Below are 27579 nucleotides of genomic sequence, written 5' to 3'. Positions count from 1 at the left end.
ATAAATACTAAACAAGGATCAGAATCTGTGCTTTCAATAAAAGAAAAAAGCACAGTAAATGCTTAGCCAACTTAATTTCCTCCATTGTGAGTGTTAATAATTTTTGCAAGGGCACAACCCAGCCAGAGTCGGGACAGGTAATATAAGAACACAGTTATTTCACTGTTCAATAAAGAAGCAATTCATGCCACTACCTGTGAGAGACCTGGGTTCCCCGTAAGCTGGACATGGTCTCCTCTAAGTTCTGTCGAAGATCGGCAATGTTCTTGACGGTTCGCAATCGTCGAGTTTCTGGATCCTCCCCTATGAAATAACAAACCTTTAGAAAGAAAGAACTAGCCCACATTAATTAGCAATAGCCAAGACATGCACTATCATCTCTTCACGGCTCTGAGTCAAACACAAATCCCTGCCTTTACATTATTTAATATCCAATCCCACACTAAATATGATGTAGATTTCATTCACTGTTGAAAGGAGCTTTCCATTGCCTTGGCCAGACTGAGGAATAGCGCTGCATTGTTAACTTCATTTCATGGGCTTTCTCTGAACCATAAAGTAACCAAATATTTTTGTATTGGACTTTACTCAAACCTCCCAGGTACACTTTTGCTTAATAGCCAGAATGATTAGAGCATATGGCAGTCCACTCCATTCCCCATACTGGCAGCATGATGAACATGTACTTGATAAAGCCTGTTCTTTGCAAGGTTATAATCACAGTAGATATCCTTTTCTCATTTTAAATAAATCAAATTGATTATTAGAAAGCTGCTGTTTTGGGAACAAACTAAACCATGTCTATTAATTGCTCCACAGCTGAATGATGTACCAGGTATTCCAGCAAATGCAGTTGCCTGCCCAGCTTCATCCTGCTATTTCATTCATGTAAATGAGCTTTACAGAGCAGGTATGGTCACCAGAATGCATTATGATACAGAGAAAGTTTTGTTCTGTTTTTTTTTGTAGGAACTCAAATTAATTTCCCTTGCAGGCTGTAACACATTCAGGTCAGCATGATTCATGTTCCAGTAGCGAATTATTGTATAACAGTATAGAAACCTTCCAAATTAGACCAGCAATAGTCAAGAACACATTGATATGTTACTTAAATCCTCAAGGCCATAACAACTATTTTTTTGCTTTGCATAAGATTCTTGGCCATTTTTATTTCCCTAAGGAAATTCTTAAGGAATTCCCTAAGATGGTCCATTTGAAACAGCATATTACCTGTTTTTGGACCAGAAAAGGAATCTACTTCCATTTTATAAAACCTCCTAGTGGCCTCTGTTGCTTACTTGTTCTCTGTAATTGATTAAAAACCACTTCACTGCTAGCTCAGCAATATTTTATCTACTTAAAAGCTCCTTGGGTGTTAAAAAGAAGTGACTTACGACTGTTAGTGATACCAAGGTGCTTGCTGTCAGCATGGAGCATAACTGAATTAGAAAATCTCCACACAGGATGTAGAAGAAGAAAAAACCCTGCTAATTAGCTAGGCCCACTTCACAGCAGGGAATGAGCTCATTCAAAAGGTTTACAACAGACAGCTAAATAGCAAAATGCTTCATATCTGAAATTTAGCTATTTTTGATAATACTGCAGTCTTGATACTCTTGCATGTTCTTTAAGTGAAGCCTTCTTCCCTAAAAGCTCTCATGAAACTAAGTTGAACTAATCCACAAAATGGTTAGTTCAGATGAGAATCTACGCATTAAAATTAAAATTTCTGATTTAAGTAAAGACTGAAAACAGTTTCCAAACAGTTGCTGCTCTTTGAGAAAGCTTCTCTCAACCCTTGAAGTAAATTTAGTGCTTGTGTAAGGTGCCAAATTGCTAGCCCTGGAGGATGAAGACCTCCAAGGCATCAGTGCAAATGTCCCATGATGCCCCATCAATGTGCCTCAGCTCTGACTTGTAGGTATCATCTCTAGGGAAAAGAAAATAGTTTCATATTCATCCAGTCCTTGGCCTTTCTGAGATAGATAACAAGGGGCCAATTATCATCCATGTTTGTGATGTTTTTCCATGATGTGGACAGCTGTCTCTGGGATCCAGAGTGACACTAATAATGCATTTCACATAGACCACCTAACCATCAGATAGTTATGGCTTCATCACTACTGACCTGACAAGATTGGAAATAGAAACCTAATACAGCTCAATTCTCTCAGTCATAGAGTCTCTGGGATGTAAACATTTTTATACACTCATTAGTCTGCAAATTATTGCAACACTAAAGAACATTTAAAAATAATATTTCTAGGACTATGGCTGATAAAAGTGCTCTTTCCACAGATTATTTCTTTTGTAAATATGAAGGCAAGATCTAGATAAGCTATTAAGAGCACAGATAAGAGACTTAGCTGAGGTAAAAGCTGTTAAAGTTGTTTGCTTTGAGACTCACAAAATTAAATTGTGACAATGTTTTTCCAAAGAGAAAGTCATATTCAGAGATCAGTTGTAAGCTCTTTAGAAGACATATTGACTTTCATTGAAAATATCCAATTAGACTACACTTAAGACATTAATCACCTTCTTTACAAGATTCTTCTCTTCATGGATATTCTGTATATAATGTCTGTGAACTGTTTACTTCCATTTCTCCATATACACATGTAACTCATTAGCAACAATGTTTGTTGCATGCATGAATGGACAAAACAAGAGACATTAAAGTCTGATTTATTTCTTTAAAATTTCCTCTCTTTTGGGGTTGAGGAACTATTTTGTTTGTTCTCCATTAATGCTCCTTGATTGAATACCACTATCTGTTGACTTTGGCTTTAAACAATTTCCTCTTTGGATCCACATTGTATGATATACAGATTGTGCTGCTGTTGTGTACTTTTGGATCTCAAACTAACATGCATAATAAAATAATAATACTTTGAACTTAAATAATATCTTCCATTAAGGGCTCTGAAAACCCTCTGTAAACTAGGTATTTATTACCATTTTACAAATGGGTAAAATGAGATATATATTTCATTTTATCCATTTGTAAAATGGAAATAATATATATAGTTTGGAAGAATTGCCTAAGATAACCCACGGATTAAGAGGCACTATTGAGAAAACTCAGGAAGCCCAATGCTTGTTCCCCCAATTCTAACCAACAATGCACTGCCTCCTCTATTTATGTATCACTGCAGGAATGTTCACAAGGACTGTATCCCTGATGCCATTTGTTTGTCTGCTTAATATTTCATGTATTTACATATAAATTATATATGCAGATATGTGCATATGGGCACTCCTGCTGCTCTCCTCTTCACCACTGACTCTTCCTCTTGGTTCTGGGGCCAGCATGCGTACATGCAGGTGTAACCGTGGCAAAGGCAGAATATATAATGAAATATGAAATTAATCCAATTGTGAAGCTTATAGCCACATGACTTCCCAAGCAGAAGGATCAGTTCCAAAGCTCACATTAGTCTGGAGAATGCATGAACTAACTAGATAAAGAACTCTACAGCGATACCCCAATTATGAGATATGTTAAAGACATACTTTGTTTATAAACGAAGACACACAGTTCTCTAAAAACAGAAAGAGGGATGAAGGGTGGAGACACACCAAAGACTTACCAGCACAACTCACATTTGTACTGCAATGTTGTTGCTAAAAGTCACTTGGTGAACATGTATTGTTAATTATCAGCTATTCCTGGCAGTGGCAGGAATTTTAGAATCCACACAACACAGGAAATTACTTTACAACCCAGAGCATCTTAATCCAAATCAATTTCAGCACACTTCTTATTCAATAGACACAGTAAGTTAAAATTGGTTTTATATTTATATTGCAGCAATGGCAGTGTCCCCATTAATTTAGTCATCAAATTGATGAATGCTGTAGAGAGCTACTCTCCTTTCTTGTACAGATGTAATGACTGATTTTATGATGAATGAGCAATTGTCAAAACTCCAAACTTTCAAAACAAGAAATAGCTTGTTAACCTATTGTTTTAAATCTGGGAAATGCAAACATGAAGCTAAAGCACACTACTTCTCAAATTATTCAGACAGAATGTGACAATGTTGGGGTTTCCCCAAAGTTATAAACTAATGCAAAATGCCAAAGGAACTAGCTTTATCTAATCCACAATCTCTGAAGTCTGAAATATTAAAAAATGGAAAACATATCAGATACATGGTTCCTTAGGGGCTCTTGAGGAATATTTTAGTCAAATCTGGCAAGATGTTGAATGTCTGCTGCAAGGTGCTAAAGCAAGATATTAACTACCCTCAATTCCCAATGATTTCAATGCTCAGTATCTTGTAGAACTAAGGCCCTAGTGTCCAAAACTCTGATCTTTACCCAGTTTCTGAAGGACCAAATATTAGAACTCACCAAAAACAAGGCACTAGGAATAACCACATAAATTAAATTCCCCCTATTGAGGGGGAAACAAACTTCATTTAGCCCACTCTCATTCATTATATACAATGCACACAATTAGTTATCTAGACATCTTCCAGGACCTACCTGAAAGGTCTTCGAGACCAGGCTGTCCAGTTTTAGTGTAAAGAGCAGTATCCATGCTCACCCCTCCCGTGCCGGACTCAGCTGTTACATTCCCTTCATTGTCTGTCTGTGATCTTAAAGGCAACACAAATAGAGATATGCAGTCACTCACCACCAAAAATATATCAAGTGTAACATTGATAAAACTGTACCCGCCATCATCCACTGTGTCCTGTTCTCTAGAATACACTAGCAGACTGACTTTACATAATTCATTAGTCCCATGTTGAGCTATGTCCTAGAAACGGAAACAGGCACTGAACTGTAAAAAAAATAAAATGAAATATTCATAGTCAAATTGTAGACTTCACAGACCCCCAGACACTAAGACATTTCAAATTTTCAGCAGCACACACTGGGCTGAAACCCTGATCTGCATTAACAATGGAGTTTATATGTGACAGTTCTTCACACCTGTGCAGAATTCCCTTTGTTAACTAGCAATGTCACCAGTTCTTTTTTTAAAAGAAACAGCTAGGTAAAATAATAACAACTGACTGCAAGAAGAACTTTGGACACGGTATTATTCAGTGGAAGGTGTTTTTCTAAGAATCTTCTTTTCAATTATGTATTAGTATAAATCTGTGATCACTTCATTTTACTGGTTACACTGTTTTGGATCTTAGGACCACAGCAGTTAGCAGTTAGAAGTGCAGCCTCCTTTAAGTGCACGAAAGAGTTCCTAGATAGGAGGATACAGAAGGTATTTCACTGATACTACTCTTGATCTCAGCTAAAAGACCATGTGGAAACATACAGTAGGGTATAACAATTTCTCTGTTTGCAGTTTAAAAAAACCAGGAGGAGAAGTATATTTACAACCGATTATCTGCTTCTCAGCTCCTTGTGTAGGGGTTGTGGGCAGGGGAAGGGGATGGCAAGATTGTTCCCAGTGATTCCCAGATAGTGAACTGCCCCCTTAGAGCTATTGCCTACTGAGATAGTTTAGAGCAAATCTGAGGCTGCTCTTGTAACATCTGAGGCTAGGTCTATACTATGGGGGGGAGGGGGGGGGTCGACCTAAGATACGCAACTTCAGCTACGTGAATAGCGTAGCTGAAGTTGCGTATTTTAGGTCGACTTACCTGGCTGTGAGGACGGCGGCGAGTCGACTGCTGCCGCTCCCCTGCCGACTCCGCTTCCGCCTCTCGCTGCGGTGGAGTTCCGGAGTCGACAGCAGAGCGATCAGGGATCGATTTTATCGCGTCTACACTAGACGTGATAAATCGATCCCCGATAGATCGATCGCTACCCACCGATCCGGCGGGTAGTGAAGACATGCCCTCAGTGTAGCAGTCTGTCCCCTTCTAGTGCTGGCTGGGCCATAGATACAGGTTGATGAGCCTAACATAGACTTAGCTAATAGAGCTAGATCTTTGAATTCAGGCAGTAGAGGACCCATGCATTAACATCCTGATGTGCCAGATTCAAACCCTGCTGACATCCCACCCTAGTGGGCAGGACCCCAAAATCAAGAAGATACACTAGCTCCTTTGGGAGTCCCCTACAGCTGTGTCTAGCACATAATGGCTCTTTAGGGCAGAGACCATCATTTTGTTCTGCATCTGTACAGCTCCTAGCACAGTGAGGTCTGGGTCCATGGCTGGGGCTCCTAGGTACTATGGTAACACGAATAAACAACAATAACAGTAATAGGCAGAGTTTAAAGTTTGGAACAAACTAATGCTACAAATTATATTCCTCAGGTCTTCCAAATAGGTACACACTAGTAGTGATTGGATCCCTTTTTATTAAGCATGGATTTACTTTTCCTCTTCATTTTTCAAAAAAACAAGATGATACATTTTGACCTTTCACTTTGACTTCTGGATGGGCAAGTAAATATGATATTTTTTTCAAGTCTGAAGCAGTTTTTCTGGCAGAATTGTACAGTTTGTTTTGCATTCTTTTGAAAGGTCAAATAAATATTACCTTGAGACTACCAATCTGTTATTAGAGTTATAAAAATAGTATGGTTAGCAGCTCAGCTGCTTTCATGCTTCAGATAATACTAGTATTGAAAACACTGAATGGAGATCAGCTCCAAGTCAGTTATTACACTGGGTTTTATTTTGGCTTTTTCATCAGGACATTATAGTCATAAACAGACAACAATCCAATGCCTAACTCACCCTTACATGTTCATAGGGGTAAGAAATGTAACAATTGAGATCCGATCATGAATACTGGGGGAGTATTTGAGAGGCCAGCTCAAAACGTTTTTTAATTTGATGTCCATTTTTTCAAAAGAGTGTGTGTGTGTATATATACACAGATGAACACTACTTGTCCTTTTGGCTACTATGCAAATCAGTTTAACTTATGTTATGTCCCATGTTGGGGGACAGGCTCAAACACAGAGGTCTTTTCAATCTTTATCTACAGCATTATAATGCTAAGAAATGCACGGGCATTCTCCAGCTCAAAACAGAGAGCTGCCCCTCTAATGGGTTTGTAAACAAACAGCAGGCTTGGTCCAGCTCGCCATCAGGCAAACATAAGAGACTGCACTTGTGAGGATTTGAAAATAGTGGGTTTCGGAGCAGGGTGGATCCAGAAATTTTAATATGTATTTTAATAGTGACACCAAGAAGAATGTAATATTAATATGTATCTTAATCAGGTTAATCATTCACAGGTGGCTCATTTTCATGCACTGGCACAGCAGGAAGTGTGCACAGCTTTTTATAAATATCCTGTACAATGCAGAAAACCAGTATTGGCCTGATTATGTCCAGCCATGGGCAGGAGCCCAAGAGGAGGGGGCAGAAGGCACAAGGATCCCACTTTATGTTCCCATATGGGGGCCGAGCATACTATCAATCCTTTTGCTTCCCTGAGTGCAAGGATTGTTCCATGCACCTTTGCTACAGATCTGTGGAGGAGGTAGGGCTATGGCCCAGCTCCCCTGAGTCAACACCTACCAACAGAGTAAAACCCACTAATTGGGGAATGAATGCTTGACCCTAACCAAGGATCGAGCTGCAGCCATGCTCTTCCTTCAGTCCTAGGCCTCATCTCCACTAGTGACATTTTCTATACATATCTCAGCCTTGCAAACACTGAGGCTAGGTCTACACTACAGCGGGGGGTCGACCTAAGATACGCAACTTCAGCTACGTGAATAGCGTAGCTGAAGTGGCGTATTTTAGGTCGACTTACCTGGCTGTGAGGACGGCGGCGAGTCGACCGCTGCCGCGCCGCCGTCGACTCCACTACCGCCTCTTGCCGCGGTGGATTTCCGGAGTCGACGGCAGAGCCATCAGGGATCGATTTTATCGCGTCTTCACTAGACGTGATAAGTCGATCCCCGATAGGCCGATTGCTACCCGCCGATCCGGCGGGTAGTGAAGACGTTCCCTGAGTTAGCTTCACCACTGTTAGCAACATCAGGAGCACTGGTGTAGAGGGGCCACCAACTTCTGCAACCATCTTTAACACTATGACATATAAAAGCCAGTCTGATCAACACAATGTTAAAAATGACCAAAATCAGCAGCTGGACTATCTACACTAGGGCGCCGAACAGGGCACACACTCCAATGGAGCTGAACTGGTGTCTCCAACAGTTGGAAGTTTTGGACAGAGCTTTGCAGCCATCAGACCTGCCTAAGGCACAATGCCTACAGAAGCGCCCAGTGCTACACTGCAACTCCACTCAACCCACCACAGGCTAAGACTGCCACAGCTGAACCATATAAACATTACATCTAAAGCACACACACTGTATACATACTATTAATGAGCCAGTATTATAAAGTCAGCTTTAAGTAAACATAGTATCTGAGGCAGCAATAATTTACTTATTAGCTGTTGGGAACAATAACTATCTCAGCTATGACTGTTGTTTTTTAACAGTAACTTGATAAATTATGTCACTTTTTTAAAAGAACTGTCAGCACCAATGCAACCGCTGTACAATTTTTCTCCCCCTGCCTCCAAGTAACCATATCATAAATGGATAAAAATTTCAGGTTCAAAACACCCTACCTGTACATGAAAGGAGCTACTGTGGCAGTGTTCGGGTGGTTGTATTGCTGTTGTGGATGAGGTAGCTGAACACTCACAGTATTGCTTCCGGTAGTCTGTGTGGTACTAACTGGCCCATTGACAGCTTGGGTGCTGCTGCTACTGTTAAGAGCAGACACCCCTCCTATCCCTTTTCCTTCTGAGGAGGCTAAACTTGAAGTGGAACTGGAATTCCTGCTGTCTAGTTGGGTCTTCTGTTGAGAGAGCCCTGAGCCAGGTTTTCCACTGCGGCTTCTCTCACCTTCCTTTGCAGAAGTTGGGGCACTTGAGGATTTCCCTGTGGTGTTTTTCATTCCTGGTTTTGGTATGCCACTGTGCGAAGGGGCAGAGGCCTCCTTCTTGGCACTATTCAGCTTTCCTCCTTTAGGGATAAAGCTTGCAATCTTGGAGGACTTTTTTGGCATCTCTGTTGTAGCTGGTGCTGTCTGTTCTTCTTTTGGCTCCTCTTTCATCTCCTGCTTCTCCGTTACGGATATCCTTTTTGCAATGTCTTTGCTTTTATCCTTTTCCTTCTCTTTCTGTTTCTCTTTCTCACTGCCCTTTGGGGAACTTTTCTTATTAGTCAGTGCCCGGCTAAAAGTTCTTTGTGCAATGCCCTTCAGTGCAATTTTGGGGCTACTGGATGTTGGTCCTGGGTTGTTCATATTCCGATTTGCAACATCTATCTCTTCACTTTCCTCAAAGCTGGGAAGTGCCTCTAGTCTTTCACAGCTAGTGTCCCGAGACCCTGAGCACTCAAGGGATGTTCCTCCTGCTTTGGAGCCTCCTTTGCTATTGAAGAGTTTTAATTTCTCAAGCATGGATTTTTGACCATTGGGAGTTGCTTTGACCATTTCTGAAGGTGGTTTTGGAGACTCTGGAATTGGCTGCTTTACAGATAACATGGAAGACGTGGCTGTGTGCTTCGCACTAAGGGACTTGCTGCGCCAGGGTTTAATGGCAGAGCTGGGCTGGGGTATGGCCGATGAGTTATTGCAACTAACAGCATTTGTACTGCTGCTGCTTTGAACTGAAGATGGTACATTTTCATTCATTCCTGTGGACTGGGAGGCTGTACTGTCTGCTGGCTCTGGGAAAAACAAACAAACAGTAGTACCTGGTATTAAAACAGCTCTGATTAATGCAATTCCTTTCCACCGTAAAAGGGCTGGTGCTTTAGACTACTACTACTAGGAGAGAAAGATTTCTCATTATTACAAACTACAGCAGTGTCACTAAACAAAGTAAGACTGCTACTTTATTGAGGGGAGAAAAAAAATCAGAAAACTCTCACTATGGCAATTTACATGTATTCACAGTTTTACAAACACACCTAAATGAAGTTAAACATGCAAAAGCCAGATGTGTTTTAGAGAGTCCTGTAGATCTACACTGCATCTTCATTAGAAATTACATGTGCATTATTATCTGACCAAGGCTTTCCCTCTGCTTTTAAAAAAATCCTTACTGTTCAAGTTCATTTCTTAGAAAAACCTCAAGTGTATTTAAAAAGAAAAACTGCATAGAGAAAAAGAAAAAAACAACAACACTGAAGTTATTTTCAGTTAATGGTGGTTTCAAATTCTGATATCCATTAAAAACAGAGACAATCCCATTCTGCAAAAATAAAACCAATTGTATCCTTATTCATGGAGTGAACCTAAGTGATACATTTTTATCTAATAACTACATCCAGCTGCAAGAAGAGCTAATGTCAGTAACTGCAAACCCTTCTTCAGTGAGCATGAATCTCTTGTTTATTTAGGTTTTTTTTTAATGTTACTTGCTTTTCTTAAATAATAAATTCAGCACCTAAAGAGAGCTTGAAAATCACACTGGCTTACTCACCTATCAGTGGCCACTTCTCTTCCGAAGTTTCTCTTTGCAAAGTTTCCCTTCTGGAGACGTTACTCTCTCAATTATCACAAATATGTTTTCTGTTAAACAGCTCATGTTTCCAATTAACTTTTGTCATCCCTAACTGTTCGTCTGCCCAGCAGCCTGCTGGGGATTAACGGCTTTTACCTATATTTCCCTGCCCTCTAGCAATAAAGTAAACTGAATAGAGAGCTGCTTTTTTTAATTTAAAAATAAACAGCAGTTGAGAACGTACGTTTTCAGCAGCCGGAGCAGCACTGTGAATTCAGTTCTGTAAATCATGAACCGCTGCAACCACACAGGGGCTGTTTTACTTCACTTTCAGCTGCTCACTGAAGATATAGCTTTGTTAACCTCACTCGTATGATCCAAACCAGACCTCCCGAAGATTTAAAGCACATACATCTTTATGACTTAGTGTAGATCTGTGTTTTTAGGAGTGTTGGAGATCCCTTTATAATACACTCAGAGTCATTTCACATTGTTATGTACCAAATGGAATAACAGGAATTAATGGTAATTTTTTTAAAAGAGAAGTCATTACTTAAATGGGAAGATTTCCAGTGCTCTGTTATTAACTACCAACTACCAGAGTGGCTGGTCTTTCTAGCCCTTTCCTCCGGAAAGCTTTTCTCAGGTAGATGGAGAGAGGCAATGGTTACCTCAGTATACAGGGGCACCAAGGGCTTGATTCTGAACTCATTTACCACAGGTTTAACTAAAGCAACTCTATTGACTTCAATGCAGTTACTCCTGATTTACTCCAGTGTAGGAGCAGAATCAAGTCCCAAGTGTCCCACATCCTATTCTGCCAGGTGGTGCTTGAGTGCCACTCTCTCTGCCTGAGCTCAGCACTTCAGCTCAATCATATGGATTAGGGAGTGTGGAGCAAATGCATTGGATGGTATAGGAGTCACAGGGGGAGGGAAAAGAAGGATCCAGTGCCATCAACTCTGCTCCCAGCTAGGAGGAAAAAGGGGATGAGAAAGACAGGAGCTGCTTGAAGAGCAGTCAGTGATATTGTCCCCTCCCAGTTTTCAAAAAGCTGCAGCACCACTGCTTTTCACTCCAGGTTTCTGGCAGTAATTTGGTTCTCTTTGATGCCACTTCCCCCATCCATAGCAAGGAGGAAGCAGGGTAAGAATTGTGCCTGAAACACAGTGCCTCTAAGGCTACATCTACACAACATACCACTGGCAGTGGTGCATAGCATACATGTAGCTACACACTCCGCAATGAAAAGCATACCACGTCCACACTGCGGTGCGTAGCTACACATGGCAGCGAAAAGCTGGGGAGGGGGGGAGCTTTAGCAGCTCCTTGGTGCCAGAGCCTTTCACTGCTGCCAGAGTTGCTCCAGCAGCAGAGCGCTGCCAGAGCCTTTCCTGTAGCGGGTAAAGGCTCCAGCTGCAAGGAGGCAGCAGGACACTACAAATAGCAGTGTAGACAGGGAGGCAGGACTTGGGCGAGTAGAGAGCCACATAGGGTAATGTATTCAGGTACATACACATACCCTTCATGTGTGTCTAATCTACTCACCTAAGCCATGCTTCACCATCTACACTATTTATACCCATACTAGGGCCCAGGGACAGATTAACCTTTTGTGGGCCCCCCATAGGGGTAATGGAGCATGACATGAGGGGGAAGGGGGTCGGTCTCCGGAGCGAAGGGCCAGCCAGGGGCAATGGGGCATGGCATGGGCGGCCCCGCTTTACCCAGCCCAGTGCGAGGGCACTATTTACAAACCGGCAGATACCAGACGCACAATGGCCCACCTGGCCCTATGCTGCCAGCATGCCCCTTCGCCTCAGGGGTGGGCCCATGCCGTGTCCCACAGCCCCCCTGCCCAACACAAGAATAGCCCCCCCCAATTCCCTATGGCCAGAGCCCCCCCCCCCAGACCAGGGGACTGGCGGGGTCTCAGGGCATAGTGCAAGCAGAGCAGGCCGGGGCCCCTTCTGAGCATGGGCCTGACTCCATGGTGCCACTGGTGCCATTGTAAACCCGGCACTGCTAGGGGGACCATATGTGTATGTACACTACACACTGCCGAAAGAAGGGTGCACTGTAGATGCGCCCTAAGGGTATGTCTACACTGCAATTAGACACCCATGGCTGGCCTGTCCCAGCTGCAGGGCCGGCTTTAGGCCAATTCAACCAATTCCCCTGAATCGGGCCCCGCCCCTAAGAGGGCCCCGTGCCCAAGCCCTGGTACGACGTACCGGGAAGAGCCGGTATGCTGTACCCGGGTGGCCCGGCTTCCCCAGGGGGCAATTTAAATGTCCTGGGGCTCCCAGCAGAGGCTGGAGCCCCAGGCCCTTTAAATTGCCACCAGAGCCCCACTGCTGGAGCCCTGGGGTAGGGATGCGGGACTCTGGGGGCTATTTAAAAAGTCCAGGGCTCCCATTGCTTCTACCGCCCCGGCCCTTTAAATAGCCGCTGGAGCCCCACTGCTTCCCCAGGGCTCCTGAGGCTATTTAAAGGGCCGGGGCGGTGGAAGCAGGGGAGCTCCGGGCCCTTTAAATAGCCCCTGAGCCGCAGGCTGCTGCTGCTACCCCAGTGGGGGAAGGAGGAGGAGGAGGAGGGGGCATTTACCATACAGGGTGTGCTGTACCCGCACCCTCTGCCCGCACCAGCCCCGCACCCCCTGCCCTGCCCGCAGCCAGCCCGTCTCCAGCCAGCCCCGCACCCCCTGCCCTGTCTCCAGCCAGCCCTGCACCCCCTGCCCTGCCCGCAGCCAGCCCCTGTCTCCAGCCATCCCCGCACCCCCTGTCCGCACCAGCCCGTCTCCAGCCAGCCCCGCACCCTCTGCCCGCAGCCAACCCCTGACGCACTCCCTGCCCTGCCCACACCAGCCCCCCCCGCCCGCCGCCAGCCCTGCACCCCCTGCCCTGCCCGCACCAGCCCCCCCCGCCCACCGCCAGCCCTGCACCCCCTGCCCGCAGCCAGCCCCGCACCCCTGCCCACAGCCAGCCCCTGCCGCACCCCCTGCCATGTCTCCAGCCAACCCCTGCCACACACCCCTGCAGACCTGCCCGAAGCCAGCCAGCCCCACACACCTCCTGCCCTGCCCACACCAGCCCCGCACCCCCTGCCCTGCCTGTAGCCAGCCCCGCACCCCCTGCCCTGTCTCCAGCCAACCCCTGCCGCACCCCCCTGCCTGAAGCCAGCCAGTCCCGCACTCCTCTGTCTCCAGCCCTGCCAACCCCTGCCACACCCCCCTGCGACCCTGCCTGAAGCCAGCCAGCCCCACACCCCTTGCCCTGCCTGCAGCCAGACCCTACCTCCAGCCAGCCCCATGTCCAGTGGTGCCCTGCAGTTCCCAGGGCAGTAACCCTGCACACCTGCTTCAATGAGGGGGGCAGGGAACAGCTGGGACCCACACTTGTGCACACACACACCCAGGGAGTGGTGGGGACCCACACATGTGAAATGGAGCTCATTTCTAGTTCAGGCCCATCTTTTTAAAGAAGAACTTTAGGTAGGGTTAACATACATCCGTATTTTCCCGGACATGTCAGGCTTTTTGGTTCTTAAATCGCCGTCCGGGAAGAATTTTTAAAATTTAAAAATTCCTCCCGGGAAAATACGGACGTATGGTAACCCTATTGGTACAATAAATACATACTGTGGCACATCCCTTAAATCAGAACTTTTTATAGGGAACCGGTTGCTAAGAAATGAAAGGCTTTTTTTTTTTTCCATGTTTTTTTTTTTTTTTTTTAAGTCATCCCTGCTGGGGCCCCACCGAAAATGTTCGAATTGGGCCCCGCACTTCCTAAAGCCAGCCCTGCCCAGCTGACCTGGGTTCGGGCTAAGGGGCTGTTTAATTGCGGTGTAGATGTTCAGGCTGCGCCTGCAGTCTGAGCTCCGGGACCCCCTCCCCTCGCAGGATCCTTCAGCCCGGCTCCAGCCTGAGCTGGAACCTCTCCAGCACAATTCAACAGCCCCCTAGCCCAAGCCCCGCAAGCCCAAGTCAACTGGCACGGGCCAGCCATGCTTTTTTAAATGCAGTGTAGACATACCCTAAAGGTTACTCTTGGGGTGGTGTAGCTTCTGAACTATACCTTGCTGAGGGCTGTCCCTAAAGTAACAATCTAGTCCAATGGGACCACGGAGTAAGATGCAGCTCAGCATGTGTAAAGAACCCGGCTCTTTGAAAATACTGATGAAGAACACTCCAGCATATTTTTTCCACAACTAAACCTGTGAACATTAGAAATTGTGTGTGTGTGTGTGTGGGGGGGGGCTGTTAAAAACTTAAGAAAAAAGTAAAAAAACTTATTTATGGCATAAAAGCTGCCATTTTTCTGTTATAAGGCAGAAAGTAAAAAGTTAGGGAAAGAACAAACTAATTCAGCATTCAAATAAAAGGGAAAGTTATTGGATTTAGACCACTAATTTTAGATAAGTGTCAATAAATGATTTTTAAAGGTAGGTCAGTTAACTGTACATTTGTTTTAATATACTGTAGGTTTTAATCACTTTGTTAAGTGATTGCAAATGAGGATACTAAAAAATGGCATCTAAGAAATGGTCTGTCTCTAATCTATGTACATTTTCCCTGCTTCTTTAGCCAAGTACTGAGATTAGATTAGTCCACCAGACCATGCTTTATCTGACTCTTCCTGCAACCTTACCTCTGCACTCACCAATACTCTGGAGGAGTGGCCTTGTATATTCAGGGATACGCCTAAGGTATTATCCCCATTTAACAAAGGGAAAACTTTGTTACAGAAATTAAGTGACTTGGAAAAGGCTACAATAATAGATGAGGAGGTGTCAATTCCAGGAGAGGCAAAACTACTTTTGTAATGAGCGAGCCACTCTATTATTGGGAGTGGACTACATCCACCCTGATCGAATTGGCCCTGTCAACACTGGTTCTCCACTTGTGAGGTAACTCCCTTCTCTTCATATGTCATTATATAATGCCTGCATCTGTAATTTTCACTCCATGCATCTGAAGAAGTGGGTTTTTTACCCATGAAAGCTTATGCCCAAATACATTCATTAGTCTTTAAGGTGCCACCAGACTCCTTGTTGGTTTTACAAAGGGAACAGTATCAGAGCTAGGGTTAGAACTCAGGAGTTCCTGGTTCCCAATTCCCCTCTTTCAATCTCTCCCTTTTCCTGTCTACTCAATCCCAACTCCCCCGCCCAATCCCAACCTTCTCTCTCTCCCACTCTCTCACACACACACACAGTGGCCACTGGTCCCTCACCACACACACACTTAAATGTGGGACCCAATTCTCCTCTTACTTATACACATGTAAAACTAGCGTAACTCCAGTAACTTTAGATGAGTTACTCCTGATTTATGCTGGTGTCAATGAAATCAGACTTAGGTCGTTGTGAAACATTGGAATATTGTACTAGATGGGGGGGAGAGGTTGGAATAATCTATGAACCAGTATAATGCAATTATTAGTTTCTGTATCTAATACTTTCCAGGGAAAACCATTTGTTGTCCATGAATGTCTGACTTTGAATCTCTGCTTTTATTATAAGATGTGTAAAACCTCATGAAGCCAGATAGCCAAATTAAAACTGTTCTGTGGGGGGCGGAAAATTGCTTCAATATAAGAAAATTCCAATCATCTAGGATTATCTGTTCCTTTGTTACAACCAGCTTGCCAAATGTTTTTATTCCTACTAAAACCAACCACTTATATTGGTAAAAGAATTGGGTTCTGCTCCAAAAGTGTGTATTAAAATGTTCTTTTTCCTAAAAAAAAAAAAAAAAAAACAGAAATCCCAGCATAGAAGATATACTAGTATGAAGGGAAAGGTTAATTCAAAAGAGCATTGACCTGATGAAAAGCTGAGTGAGTTTTATGATAAGTTTATTAATTCCCTTGTGTTCCTTTGTGGTGGAGATGTTTTCTTTCCTCGGCAGCCTACATTAACTAAATTGACAACAAATGAAATGTGTTCAAAACCAAAAGACAGCCTATGCTAAATAATCACATCTCTCCTCATTTCAAAGACAAAATGTTGGCCTGAAGTCCATTTTATTCCCAATGTTTCTGTTAAAAAGATGTTGGTGGTCTAGTACCAATGCCAATATACACTGTAATATGGGTAAATCAGATTTCAGCTGCTCTTGTAAAACCTTAACTGCATCTGCAGACCTATCAATTTGTGATGAGAAAAGAAAATCTAGAGTCTTATGATTTAAATTACCCACTTAAATCTTTGAGAGCACATATTATAATAAGGGCTAGAGAAAATAGATGCTATTTCCTATGATTTGTCAAGCTAAGTCTAAACAAGTGCATTCTCATTTGTTTCAACTGAAAACCATCTGAAATGCAGTCACTAGAAGCAGCAAAAAGCAGCACTTACACAGATGATGTTCTCAACATTCTCAGTAAAAAGGTCAAGATCTTTACAGTATCTTTCCATTAAAGCATATAAAGGTCCCTTGATTTCACAGCTATGGGGAACAAACAAAATGTTCTCATGAAAAGACAAATCCTTAGTCCAGTGCATAGCTTAAGTAACCAGGCTGCATTCTGTGTAATAGATGCAGAGAAGAGAGAAATCCACACTTGAAGTCCAGGTTAGGAAGTGGTAGAAGACCAGTTCTATGGCCATTATTCTAGTCTCACAACGGCAGAAGGCTGTTGTGTTGCTCCATTCCCAGGGTAGAGGAATGACTGGTGTATCTTGATTCCTCCCCCGTCCAGCCACCAAACCATCCTCTTTCCTGGCACTACCGAAGGAGTACAGCAAAGAAGGCTTCATACCAGATAGCCACCTTTGCCTTATTAGTAATTCATCATGCTTGGCAAACAATGTTTAGGGGTTATTGAGGCTTACATATTTCTATCAGGAGTCTACTGTAAAATTGGAATTTTTCCACAAGCTTAAATAATGAGCCCATGTACAGAAGAATCTGCTTAATGAGGTAGCTCTGCACATGGCCTTTATCAAAATTAGCAAACTTTATGATTAACAAAAAAGGTACCATTTCAATAGTAATGCTGCTGCCTATGGAGCTGTAGTGAGCATACTGCCTGACTGGGCAGGCCCTCTGGTATGGGAGGATGCACTATCTGCCCTGGAATAGTGACTGAGCCTATGCCAGCGGCAGGGGCAACAGCAACCACATGAGGTGCACAATCTTTTTTTTTCTTTAAAAGCAGAGATTCCCAGAAAGGGAAATGCTCTGTGATCCCATAGTGAAGTGTACAACAAACATCTCATTTAACAGAAAAGAAATACACTTCACTGAACTGGATAGAATTGCTTGCTTCCACTTTTACTCATAGGATTTCTATCAAGATGTTTCCCCTTTAGAGGGGATTTAATTTTCTGTAATATGAAACAAAAGTCACATTTATTCCTTGAAATCTGGAGCATTATTTCCCCCCAGCAGGAGGTAAGCTCTATATGGTAAACTTCAATTGCCGTTTTGGATACTCAGCACTTCTGAAAACCGGGTCCAAGATCTGTGGAAATGTCAGTCAGGAAACTTTCACATTTCCGCAAAGTCCTCTTTTGTTCACATTGAGCTGCAGTATTTGAAACAACAGTTCAGTTGTTTGTGGGTTTATTTCATTAAGACTCAGCAGTTTCTGAGAGTGGGGGGGGGGGGGGGGAAAGCTGGAGCCCAGACAACACTTTTCGCTCATTGTCTTGACATAACTGACTAAGACACTTGAATTCCTTGTTGTTTTTGTTTAGTTACAGTAAAACTCAAAAGACTCTCCACATGACTGGCTAAGAACAAGGCCAGAGGGACTTCTATCGTCCGGATACAAGTTATGCCATTATGAAATAATGAGACAAGTGTACTGCCTTTCGAAACCAGTAAGTTTTTAATTTAAACCTAAACAAATACCACCCCTGTTCATTGTTCTTAAAGATTTCTCTCATTTGTAAAAATAAATCCCTGAAGGCCTGGGGTGACAGAGCCATCAAAAGGCATTAATGGGCTGCAGACAAGGGGCTGTAACTGCACCCCCTCACTTGGATGATATACATAAGTTAATATTCAGTGTTCCAAGCTGGGCACACTTTAACTACAGTCAGAACTCTGATATAGAAATGGCAAGCACTAGGAAAAATTTAGACTGATAATACTGAGCAGGCACTCAGACATCAAACTAGACAATATTTGTTACTGAATGACTTACTCTGCCAATCAGTAAAGTTGTGTAACATGCAATAGTAACAGTAAAGTAACATTGATAGGGTTGCCAATTTTGGTTGGATGTATTTCTGGAAGTTTCATCACATGCCATAATCTGTAATTAAAGATTAATCTTTAATTCCTAGAGACTCCAGAACAATTCTGGAGGGTTGACAACCCGAAATATTGGTACGCCTAGTCTCTCTCTCCTGTTCTCTACCTGCGGAACACAAAGTATAGTCTCCTGAGATCAGACTAGATGATCTGATGGTCTCATGTGGCCTTAAACTCTCTCTAGATAGGACATCAACACATTCTAAAAGACTGAATTTACATTTTAAGTGAGTGAGTCGATCTGAAATCTGTATCTGTACAAATACTTTGCTAATGTTTGTGTTCATACCAATGCACACACACGAACACAAAATCTGTTAAACTTGGCTATCAAAATGGCCAATGCCCACAGGCGTGGTCTTTTCTGCTGCACCTGCTGTAGTTCTATGAGCAACTCCCTCTTATAGGCCAGGATTTCTTCCATCTCTGCTTTCTGACCAATGAGACTGCCTTTCCCCCTCTGACCTAGTTGGTTTATACAAGGTCTGGTAGCTGGAGTGGAGAAAAAAGTCTGCCAGCACAGAAGAGTTTCAGCATGGACGTCATTATGTACTTTCTAGTACTTCACCACATAAAGGTCCAGACGTTGCCTCAAAGCCACAGCCTGCACTGGAGGGTAGGATGGAGCATACTGTAAGCAACAGCCCTGAGGAGGAATTGTATTGAGTCAGCCAGATTTCCTGCTGGGGTGCGAATACAACAGTGGCAGATCTGCCACTCCAGGAGACAGTGCAGCATGCACTCTGCTCTACCCCTGCAACTTTATAAATTGATGTGAAGAAAGGGTGGGGCCATGGCTTCATTCTCATCCTGCCCCTCCTGGGGAGGTTATGATACTAGCACCAAGTATGCATTTTTCAGCTACACTATAGCTGGCCCCCACACAGGAACTGAATGTGGGGGAAGAGAGTTATGCAGGCTCAGCAAAGAGGCCGAAGACCGAATGGACCTCGCAGACTGAACTACCCTCTTGTCTTAGAGATGTCCCTTCCAGGTGAGGGTAGAAAAACACTGGCATTTGTGCAGCAGTGTTGGAAGCTAGCATTGCTGCTGTGTCTGTCCTGTAGTTGAGTAGTGGACTTCAGTTTTTGTGGCTGCCCATCTGAATCAATTCACTCAGCAATAAATACATGCAAATTTATATTAAAAAAAAATTAAAAACTGGAAATGTGTAATAATTGTTGCAGCAATGATCAAACAACCAGGATATTCTGGGCCAGATCCTCAGCTGGTATAAATCAGCATAGTTCCATTGTCATCAAGGTTCTCAAGATTCGGTTTAAGCTTCACTATTGGGTTTTGATTTTTTTCCCTGCTGAACTGTACAAATTAAGGACACCAATTAAGTTTCCTGGCTTTTGCCGGCTGTTTCAAAACGTTATTTAAAAATAGTTTTATTTTGTTTTTAATATTCCTAAAGTTTATACTAACTATGGCAAAGTTTCTCAGTCTTGTATAAGTCTATTTCAGTTGTTATTGAAACTTCAAACTCTTTCTGTTTAGGTAAAAAGATCTGGGCATATTTTGAAATGCCAAATTTAGCCAGTTAAACTGTTGTAAGATTAAACACGGACATGATTTACTGCATACTTGTATCTTGTCCTGTAACTGTATTGTACTGCTGGATTTACTCTGCAATGTCTTTAAGCTACCCCATGGGGTACACAATGTAAACATACAGTCAAGATTAACTGAGATGGGCCAATTGTCCTCTAAAAATATGTTTAATGAATGAAAAATAAATAGTAGGATAGTGGCTAGTTAAAACTGTGCAATGTGGATTTATTAAAGTGCAACAAAAATCATAACACAAAAATAAAATTACACCAATAAATAAATAATTAAAAGAAGAATTCACAATGAAATGTTGTAGAGTAAGATTATAGGCTAACCAAGAAATTTGAAGCTTAACTGAGAATTAGAAATGTATATACACTGTAGTCAAAACTCCTTTCCAGGCTCCTTAAGATGCGCATTAATGCTTCACCACTATTACATTAGATTTGCTCTAATCAGAAGCCTGAATGTAAGAAGTAGAATATAGAGATTTCCTAGTACACCACGTAAGATTTAACAGACAGAATTAAGAATGGTATGAGGTGCATTTTCATTGCAAAAATACTGCCGCTTTGGCCATTTCTCCTGCTGCACCCAAAAGATAAGAGAAGCTCAGGTGAAGTTGCTGCCAGCTTGTCACCTACAGGTCACTACTTAACATTGTAAAGGCCCTTGTCAATTTCCATGTTACTTCTAGCTGCTGGAACTGAGCAGAGCAGCAAAACCATTGGCACCTGGGTGAAACTGCTTGATGTCAAACTGCTTTCTAAAGTTTGACAGGAGAATGCCAGGGACTAAATCAGGGCTTTTTAACAGATGAGGGGATGCCATCCCTCAGGACTGTATAAATCAATGCCATTAGTATAGCACTAGTATAGGTATTTGCTGAGGCAACTAATCAGCCTTGGGAGATAACCTTATGACAGGATTCAGAGTGGTAGCCGTGTTAGTCTGTATCAGCAAAAAGAATGAGGAGTACTTGTGGTACCTTAGAGACCACAAGTACTCCTCCTCCTTCTTATGACAGGAGTCAGTGAGCTCTCCTTACCGTTTTTGATCTGGGAATATATGCTGCAAAGCTGTGGTGATTTTATCAAAATCTTGCAACAAAGTTCTTACTATTTCCCGAGGAGAAATTTTACTCTTTGTGCAGACCAAAATGGCAGCAACATATGTGTCCTAGCCTGGTAGCAGATACAGAAGTGTACAGCAATTTGCTACATTTTGGGGGATCCATTATTGCTGTGAGACTCTTAAGTACATAAAGCTATTTCTAAACAACTGTCAAGCACTACTGAGTCAACTTTTACTAACCTCATCCAATCTATTCTGTTCCTTTTTGTAAAGGGAACGCAGGCTTATAAACCGAGACACAAGCATGTGAGCCATTGCTGCTATTAAAGATGCTGTGCACATGGAAGGGTGATCCCCTAGACACTAAGGAGTATGTGTCCCCAAGAGAAGCCTTGGTACTTCAGCTGTTTGACTGTAATTAAAACCAATGGAAATCAAACTACTAAATCTACACTGACTACCCATGAAAAATACTCTGAAATTTGCCCCTAAAATCACAGGAGTAAATTGTATTTAAAAACGAACTCCTACAACATTCATTAGTAACTGTTTGTAACACACAAACCCATATGAGCCAAATCCTGTGGACCTTGTAATGCAGCCCTCACTCAGGCAAATTCTTACTAAAGTCAATGAGAGTTTTGCCTGAGGAATGACAAAGTAAAAACTGAGAGCTAGATCATGACCATTATCCATACAGGGGAGTAATGGCTTTCCTTGCAACTCAGCTGCATAAGACCAACCTGGATCTTGGGTCAGGATACAGGGCGAAGGAAGGCAGGGGCTGTGGGAGTAGGATGGGGGGAGATGGACAGCAGATGAAGCCACACCCCCACTCCCATGCATTGGCTAGTGCAACTGGCTGGATGCAAGATGGAGAGAAAGTTGCAACTGGTAAAAGACTAACACAGCATGCCCCCTCTCCTCTGTGGAAAAGAGGCACTCTAGAGAAATTTTGATACAGAGGGATGTTTCTGGGGCATAATTCCTTTCAATCTAGTCTTGGGTAATGGTCACAGAATATGGCCTATGCCTTTAAACAAATGCCAATAACTGCATGAACCCAAGCAAATTCTATGATATAAATGCAAAGGATCAACAAGTAACACCAGGAATAAATATGTTCTGAAGATTTTACATCTCTTTTAGTTAAATTTAAAAAAAGCACAGGCTTCCCAGAAAAAATCTCCAGCATCAGACAAATAGATCATTCAAACCAGAACACGTACACACACAAACATGTTTTCGGTGAAGACATGTCAGTCATATTGTACTGAGGATCAAATTGGACATAACGAACATTTATTAAATGCTTTCAACATAAATCATAGTACAGAAAATAGGTTAGGATTACGGTATTCACTTCTGGTTTCAGTTAACACACACAGCGCAACTGAAGAAAAATGCCAATAATTTTGCATCCGTACCACTGAAATTATGGATTTGTCAAGATCAGTCACTTAAACTGCTTTGATCAGCAATTTGATTTGCAGAGGTAGGTCATCAGTCAGAAGTAACTTTAAAATCAAGTGTGAAAGAGTTACAAACAATTATTCTAAAATAGTTTTTTTTTAAGAAAGAAGGTAGAAATTTTTTTGTTTTCTCTATGCACAATATATTGTTTATTTTAAAAAGCATTTTGGTATTAAACAGTATACCTGTGGCCTGAGATTTTTTGCATTAGAGCATTTTTTTTAATTTTTAAACAATAATATCAGTTTCCAATATAAATGTAACCTCCACTGTTTAACCTGGGACATAACTTCTTTGTTAAGTTATTAACTACACGGAATTAAGCAGCACACATTTGTGGATTGTGAGCACATGTGCTTTTGGCTGTACTCAGTCCAATACGTAAAAATAATGCAAATTGTTAATTAGTACCTGCCCTGCATTCAGCACCTCAAAAAAAAAAAATAAAAAAAAATTAACACAGTGAAACTGCTAAAATTTGTGAAGTTCCAAGCATGGAGATATTCCCATTTTATTGCAGCTAAACATTTTCATTACAATGCAAACTCAAAAATATAGCCAATTTACAACTTAATTTTTAACCTCATGTACTTATGCTTTCCTTTTAAAATCTCTACCCACTATTGCAGTTGTTAGCATTAATTAGCACGTGCAAAAGGGTGCTCCTTCAACCTCTGAATGTAAACATTAGATTCATATGAATTTTACAAAGACAGAAAAAGCTCAAAAACTTGTCAAAAATGTAAACAGCAAAGACTAATGAACATGGATGTTGGATTTGAGAAAAAATACTTTAACTTACTGCTATTTGTTGCATGAACCAAATGTTTCATTCTATAAAAGTTCTTTCCAGTTTTCTTCTTGCTCATGCTGTGTTGATTGATAACGAGGATGATCTTTTTTTCACCTCAAGATCCTCTATTTAAATTTTCAGTCTCTAATGAACTGTTAATCTTTCTGATGTTCCCTAGGATAGAGAGACTTTCCCACTCCACCTCTCCCCCCACCCTCACTCCATTCCTCACAGAGTTGGACTCGATGCTACTGAATTTGGCACAGTTAAAAATCAATTTCAGTGATGATCTGGCAGTTTGTTAAAAAAGGGTCACTGACTTTTCAGGATCAATTAAAGTATATCAGAGTTCTCATTTAGAAATCACAGTAACATACTGTATGTAAGGGTCATTTGTTGAGATATCAGGCTTTTCAAATTCACATTTCTATATGAATTTAATAACATACCTATTTACAATAGTAAGTTACGCTCATTGACTTAGCAGAAGAATATTTTGGAGATAGTGAATTGCAACAAATGTAAGTTAACTTGAACTACTTGTACAAACTAACTCTCCTAAAATTCATATTCTTGAAAATCTTCGACTATTCAGTACAGATGAGCCAAACAAGTTCATCAGGTTGGTAAATGCAATGATCCCAAAATGCAAACATCTGTTTAAGACCTATAAAATCAACCAACTCTGGAATGATTTTTGTGACACAGAACAGGACATAGAACTTTAAGGGTGATTTTTTTTTATTTTATTTTTTTTAAAAGAAGCAGCTACATTGTGGTGCTGTGAATAGCTTCCCTTTGTTACACTAATTAGTAGATCAGATTAACTGACAAACGATCCTGATGAGCCTCTAAAAAATTTGGTTTACTCAGGACAAAGGTAATGATAGTTTAAAGTAATGCAGAACATATTTTAACAAAACAAAAACTCTAAAAATATATGTTCTGTATAGCATGCCACACTTAAAGGACCAAATCCAGAGGTCCTGCTTTGATTTTAACTTTATCCAAACTCAGCCACACTACCACTATCAACTGCTTGGGAAATTACCAGAATTAGCAAAAAGAGTGAGCTGGACTTCCAGATTAGGCCTAAAGAGATTAATTTAGCAATATCTGCTTGTGATACATATTCTTTTTCTCTTCTTGTTTGTATGCTTGTTTCTTTAATATGGAACAGCCCTCAGCAACATGGCAAATTGATATTAAGAAAGATAAACTACATTTATTTAAACCTTTTTAAGCAGGAAAATAATAATCGATATATACAATTTTTGGAAATGCTCTGAAAGCTGGGCACATATCATACTGGTACATTCACCAACAGTGAAACTACAGTCTATAACCTCAGAGGGGTAGCCGTGTTAGTCTGAATCTGTAAAAAGCAACAGAGGGTCCTGTGGCACCTTTAAGACTAACAGAAGTATTGGGAGCATAAGCTTTCGTGGGTAAGAACCTCACTTCTTCAGATGCAAGTAATGGAAATCTCCAGAGGCAGGTATAAATCAGTGTGGAGATAACGAGGTTAGTTCAATCAGGGAGGGTGAGGTGCTCTGCTACCAGTAGAGGTGTGAACACCAAGGGAGGAGAAACTGCTTCTGTAGTTGGATAGCCATTCACAGTCTTTGTTTAATCCTGATCTGATGGTGTCAAATTTGCAAATGAACTGGAGCTCAGCAGTTTCTCTTTGGAGTCTGGTCCTGAAGTTTTTTTGCTGTAAGATGGCTACCTTAACATCTGCTATTGTGTGGCCAGGGAGGTTGAAGTGTTCTCCTACAGGTTTTTGTATATTGCCATTCCTGATATCTGACTTGTGTCCATTTATCCTCTTGCGTAGTGACTGTCCAGTTTGGCCAATGTACATAGCAGAGGGGCATTGCTGGCACATGATGGCATATATAACATTGGTGGACGTGCAGGTGAATGAGCCGGTGATGTTGTAGCTGATCTGGTTAGGTCCTGTGATAGTGCTGCTGGTGTAGATATGTGGGCAGAGTTGGCATCGAGGTTTGTTGCATGGGTTGGTTCCTGAGTTAGAGTTGTTATGGTGCGGTGCGTGGTTGCTGGTGAGAATATGCTTAAGGTTGGCGGGTTGTCTGTGGGCGAGGACTGGCCTGCCTCCCAAGGTCTGTGAAAGTGAGGTTTCACAGACCTTGGGAGGCAGGCCAGTCCTCGCCCACAGACAACCCGCCAACCTTAAGCATATTCTCACCAGCAACCACGCACCGCACCATAACAACTCTAACTCAGGAACCAACCCATGCAACAAACCTCGATGCCAACTCTGCCCACATATCTACACCAGCAGCACTATCACAGGACCTAACCAGATCAGCTACAACATCACCGGCTCATTCACCTGCACGTCCACCAATGTTATATATGCCATCATGTGCCAGCAATGCCCCTCTGCTATGTACATTGGCCAAACTGGACAGTCACTACGCAAGAGGATAAATGGACACAAGTCAGATATCAGGAATGGCAATATACAAAAACCTGTAGGAGAACACTTCAACCTCCCTGGCCACACAATAGCAGATGTTAAGGTAGCCATCTTACAGCAAAAAAACTTCAGGACCAGACTCCAAAGAGAAACTGCTGAGCTCCAGTTCATTTGCAAATTTGACACCATCAGATCAGGATTAAACAAAGACTGTGAATGGCTATCCAACTACAGAAGCAGTTTCTCCTCCCTTGGTGTTCACACCTCTACTGCTAGCAGAGCACCTCACCCTCCCTGATTGAACTAACCTCGTTATCTCCACACTGATTTATACCTGCCTCTGGAGATTTCCATTACTTGCATCTGAAGAAGTGAGGTTCTTACCCACGAAAGCTTATGCTCCCAATACTTCTGTTAGTCTTAAAGGTGCCACAGGACCCTCTGTTGCTTTTTACAGTCTATAACCTGTATTTCATCTGATAACTACAGTCTATGACCTGTCATCTGTATGTCATCTGATAAAAAAGGCACAGGTGGGTTTGATTTTTTTTAAGGTCTGTCATATTATTTACGGTTTAATAGAGTTATATTCATTGATATAATGTAACCTCAACTATAAAGTTTAAAAGAAAACATTTTTGGGGGCAAGGGGCTGACCTTGAATAGGCTGACCATATATCCTATCTTCAGTAGCTCTGTCTTACTTTTTAGCCGCCAGTCTACTTTTTTTTTTTTTTGCCTTGAGTCAAGTTGGCTAAATGTCACAAGATTTGAATCTGCCACCCTAACTCTCTTATGCTGGGAAATTATGAGTGCTGCTACCCAGCCAGAAGGAAGAATCCTTCAGTGTCACAATCATAATCCTGAACAGAACGCTAATATATATAGGGAGAATAAATATGAGGACACACTTTTCACAACAGATTTTATTGCAATATTACTTGACTTACATGGTCAAGTCACATATACCACCGGGGGAAAATAGATATCTTGCTTTTTGGTTCTATTATTTATTATTATGAGTTTGCTGATTATGGAAAAAGTGCTTGAGGCAGTACAGAACATGAAGTAGATAAGGTCCTTTCCACCATGAGCTTGCAATCTTAGGGTATGTCTTCACTACCCGCCGGATCACTACCCAGACCGGCGGGTAGTAATCGATCTATCGGGGATCGATTTATCACGTCTCATCTAGACGTGATAAATCGATCCCCGAACGCGCTCCCCATCGACTCCAGAACTCCACCACGGCGAGAGGCAGTAGTGGAGTCGACGGGGGAGCCGCGGCCGTCGATCCCGCGCCGTGAGGACCCAAGGTAAATCAATCTAAGATACTTAGGGTACGTCTACACTTACCGGAGGGTCCGGCGGCAGGCAATCGATGTTCTGGGATCGATCCCGGAAGTGCTCGCCGTCGACGCCGGTACTCCAGCTCGGCGAGAGGAGTACGCGGCATCGACGGGGGAGCCTGCCTGCCGCGTCTGGACCCGCGGTAAGTTCGGACTAAGGTACTTCGAATTCAGCTACGTTATTAACGTAGCTGAATTTGCGTACCTTAGT

General features: G+C 42.3%; 1 protein-coding gene across 3 annotated transcripts in view; it reads right to left on the bottom strand.

Moving 5' to 3' along the window:
* Positions 1-27579, bottom strand: part of NAV2 (neuron navigator 2) — a 354629-nt gene that overhangs the window by 131647 nt on the left and 195403 nt on the right. For all 3 annotated transcript variants that reach the window (XM_065404227.1, XM_065404228.1, XM_065404229.1), the window contains 3 exons: positions 8521-9628; positions 4492-4604; positions 195-303 (listed from right to left, as the gene is read on the bottom strand). In XM_065404227.1, coding sequence (XP_065260299.1) covers positions 195-303; positions 4492-4604; positions 8521-9628 — 1330 coding nt within the window. The remainder of the gene's footprint in view (positions 1-194; positions 304-4491; positions 4605-8520; positions 9629-27579) is intronic.

Source organism: Emys orbicularis, chromosome 4 (genome assembly GCF_028017835.1).
Source record: "Emys orbicularis isolate rEmyOrb1 chromosome 4, rEmyOrb1.hap1, whole genome shotgun sequence".
NCBI classification, from domain to species: domain Eukaryota; kingdom Metazoa; phylum Chordata; order Testudines; family Emydidae; genus Emys; species Emys orbicularis.
The sequence above is the reverse complement of the archived record's forward strand: the minus strand, read 5'-3'. Positions and strand labels throughout refer to the sequence as shown.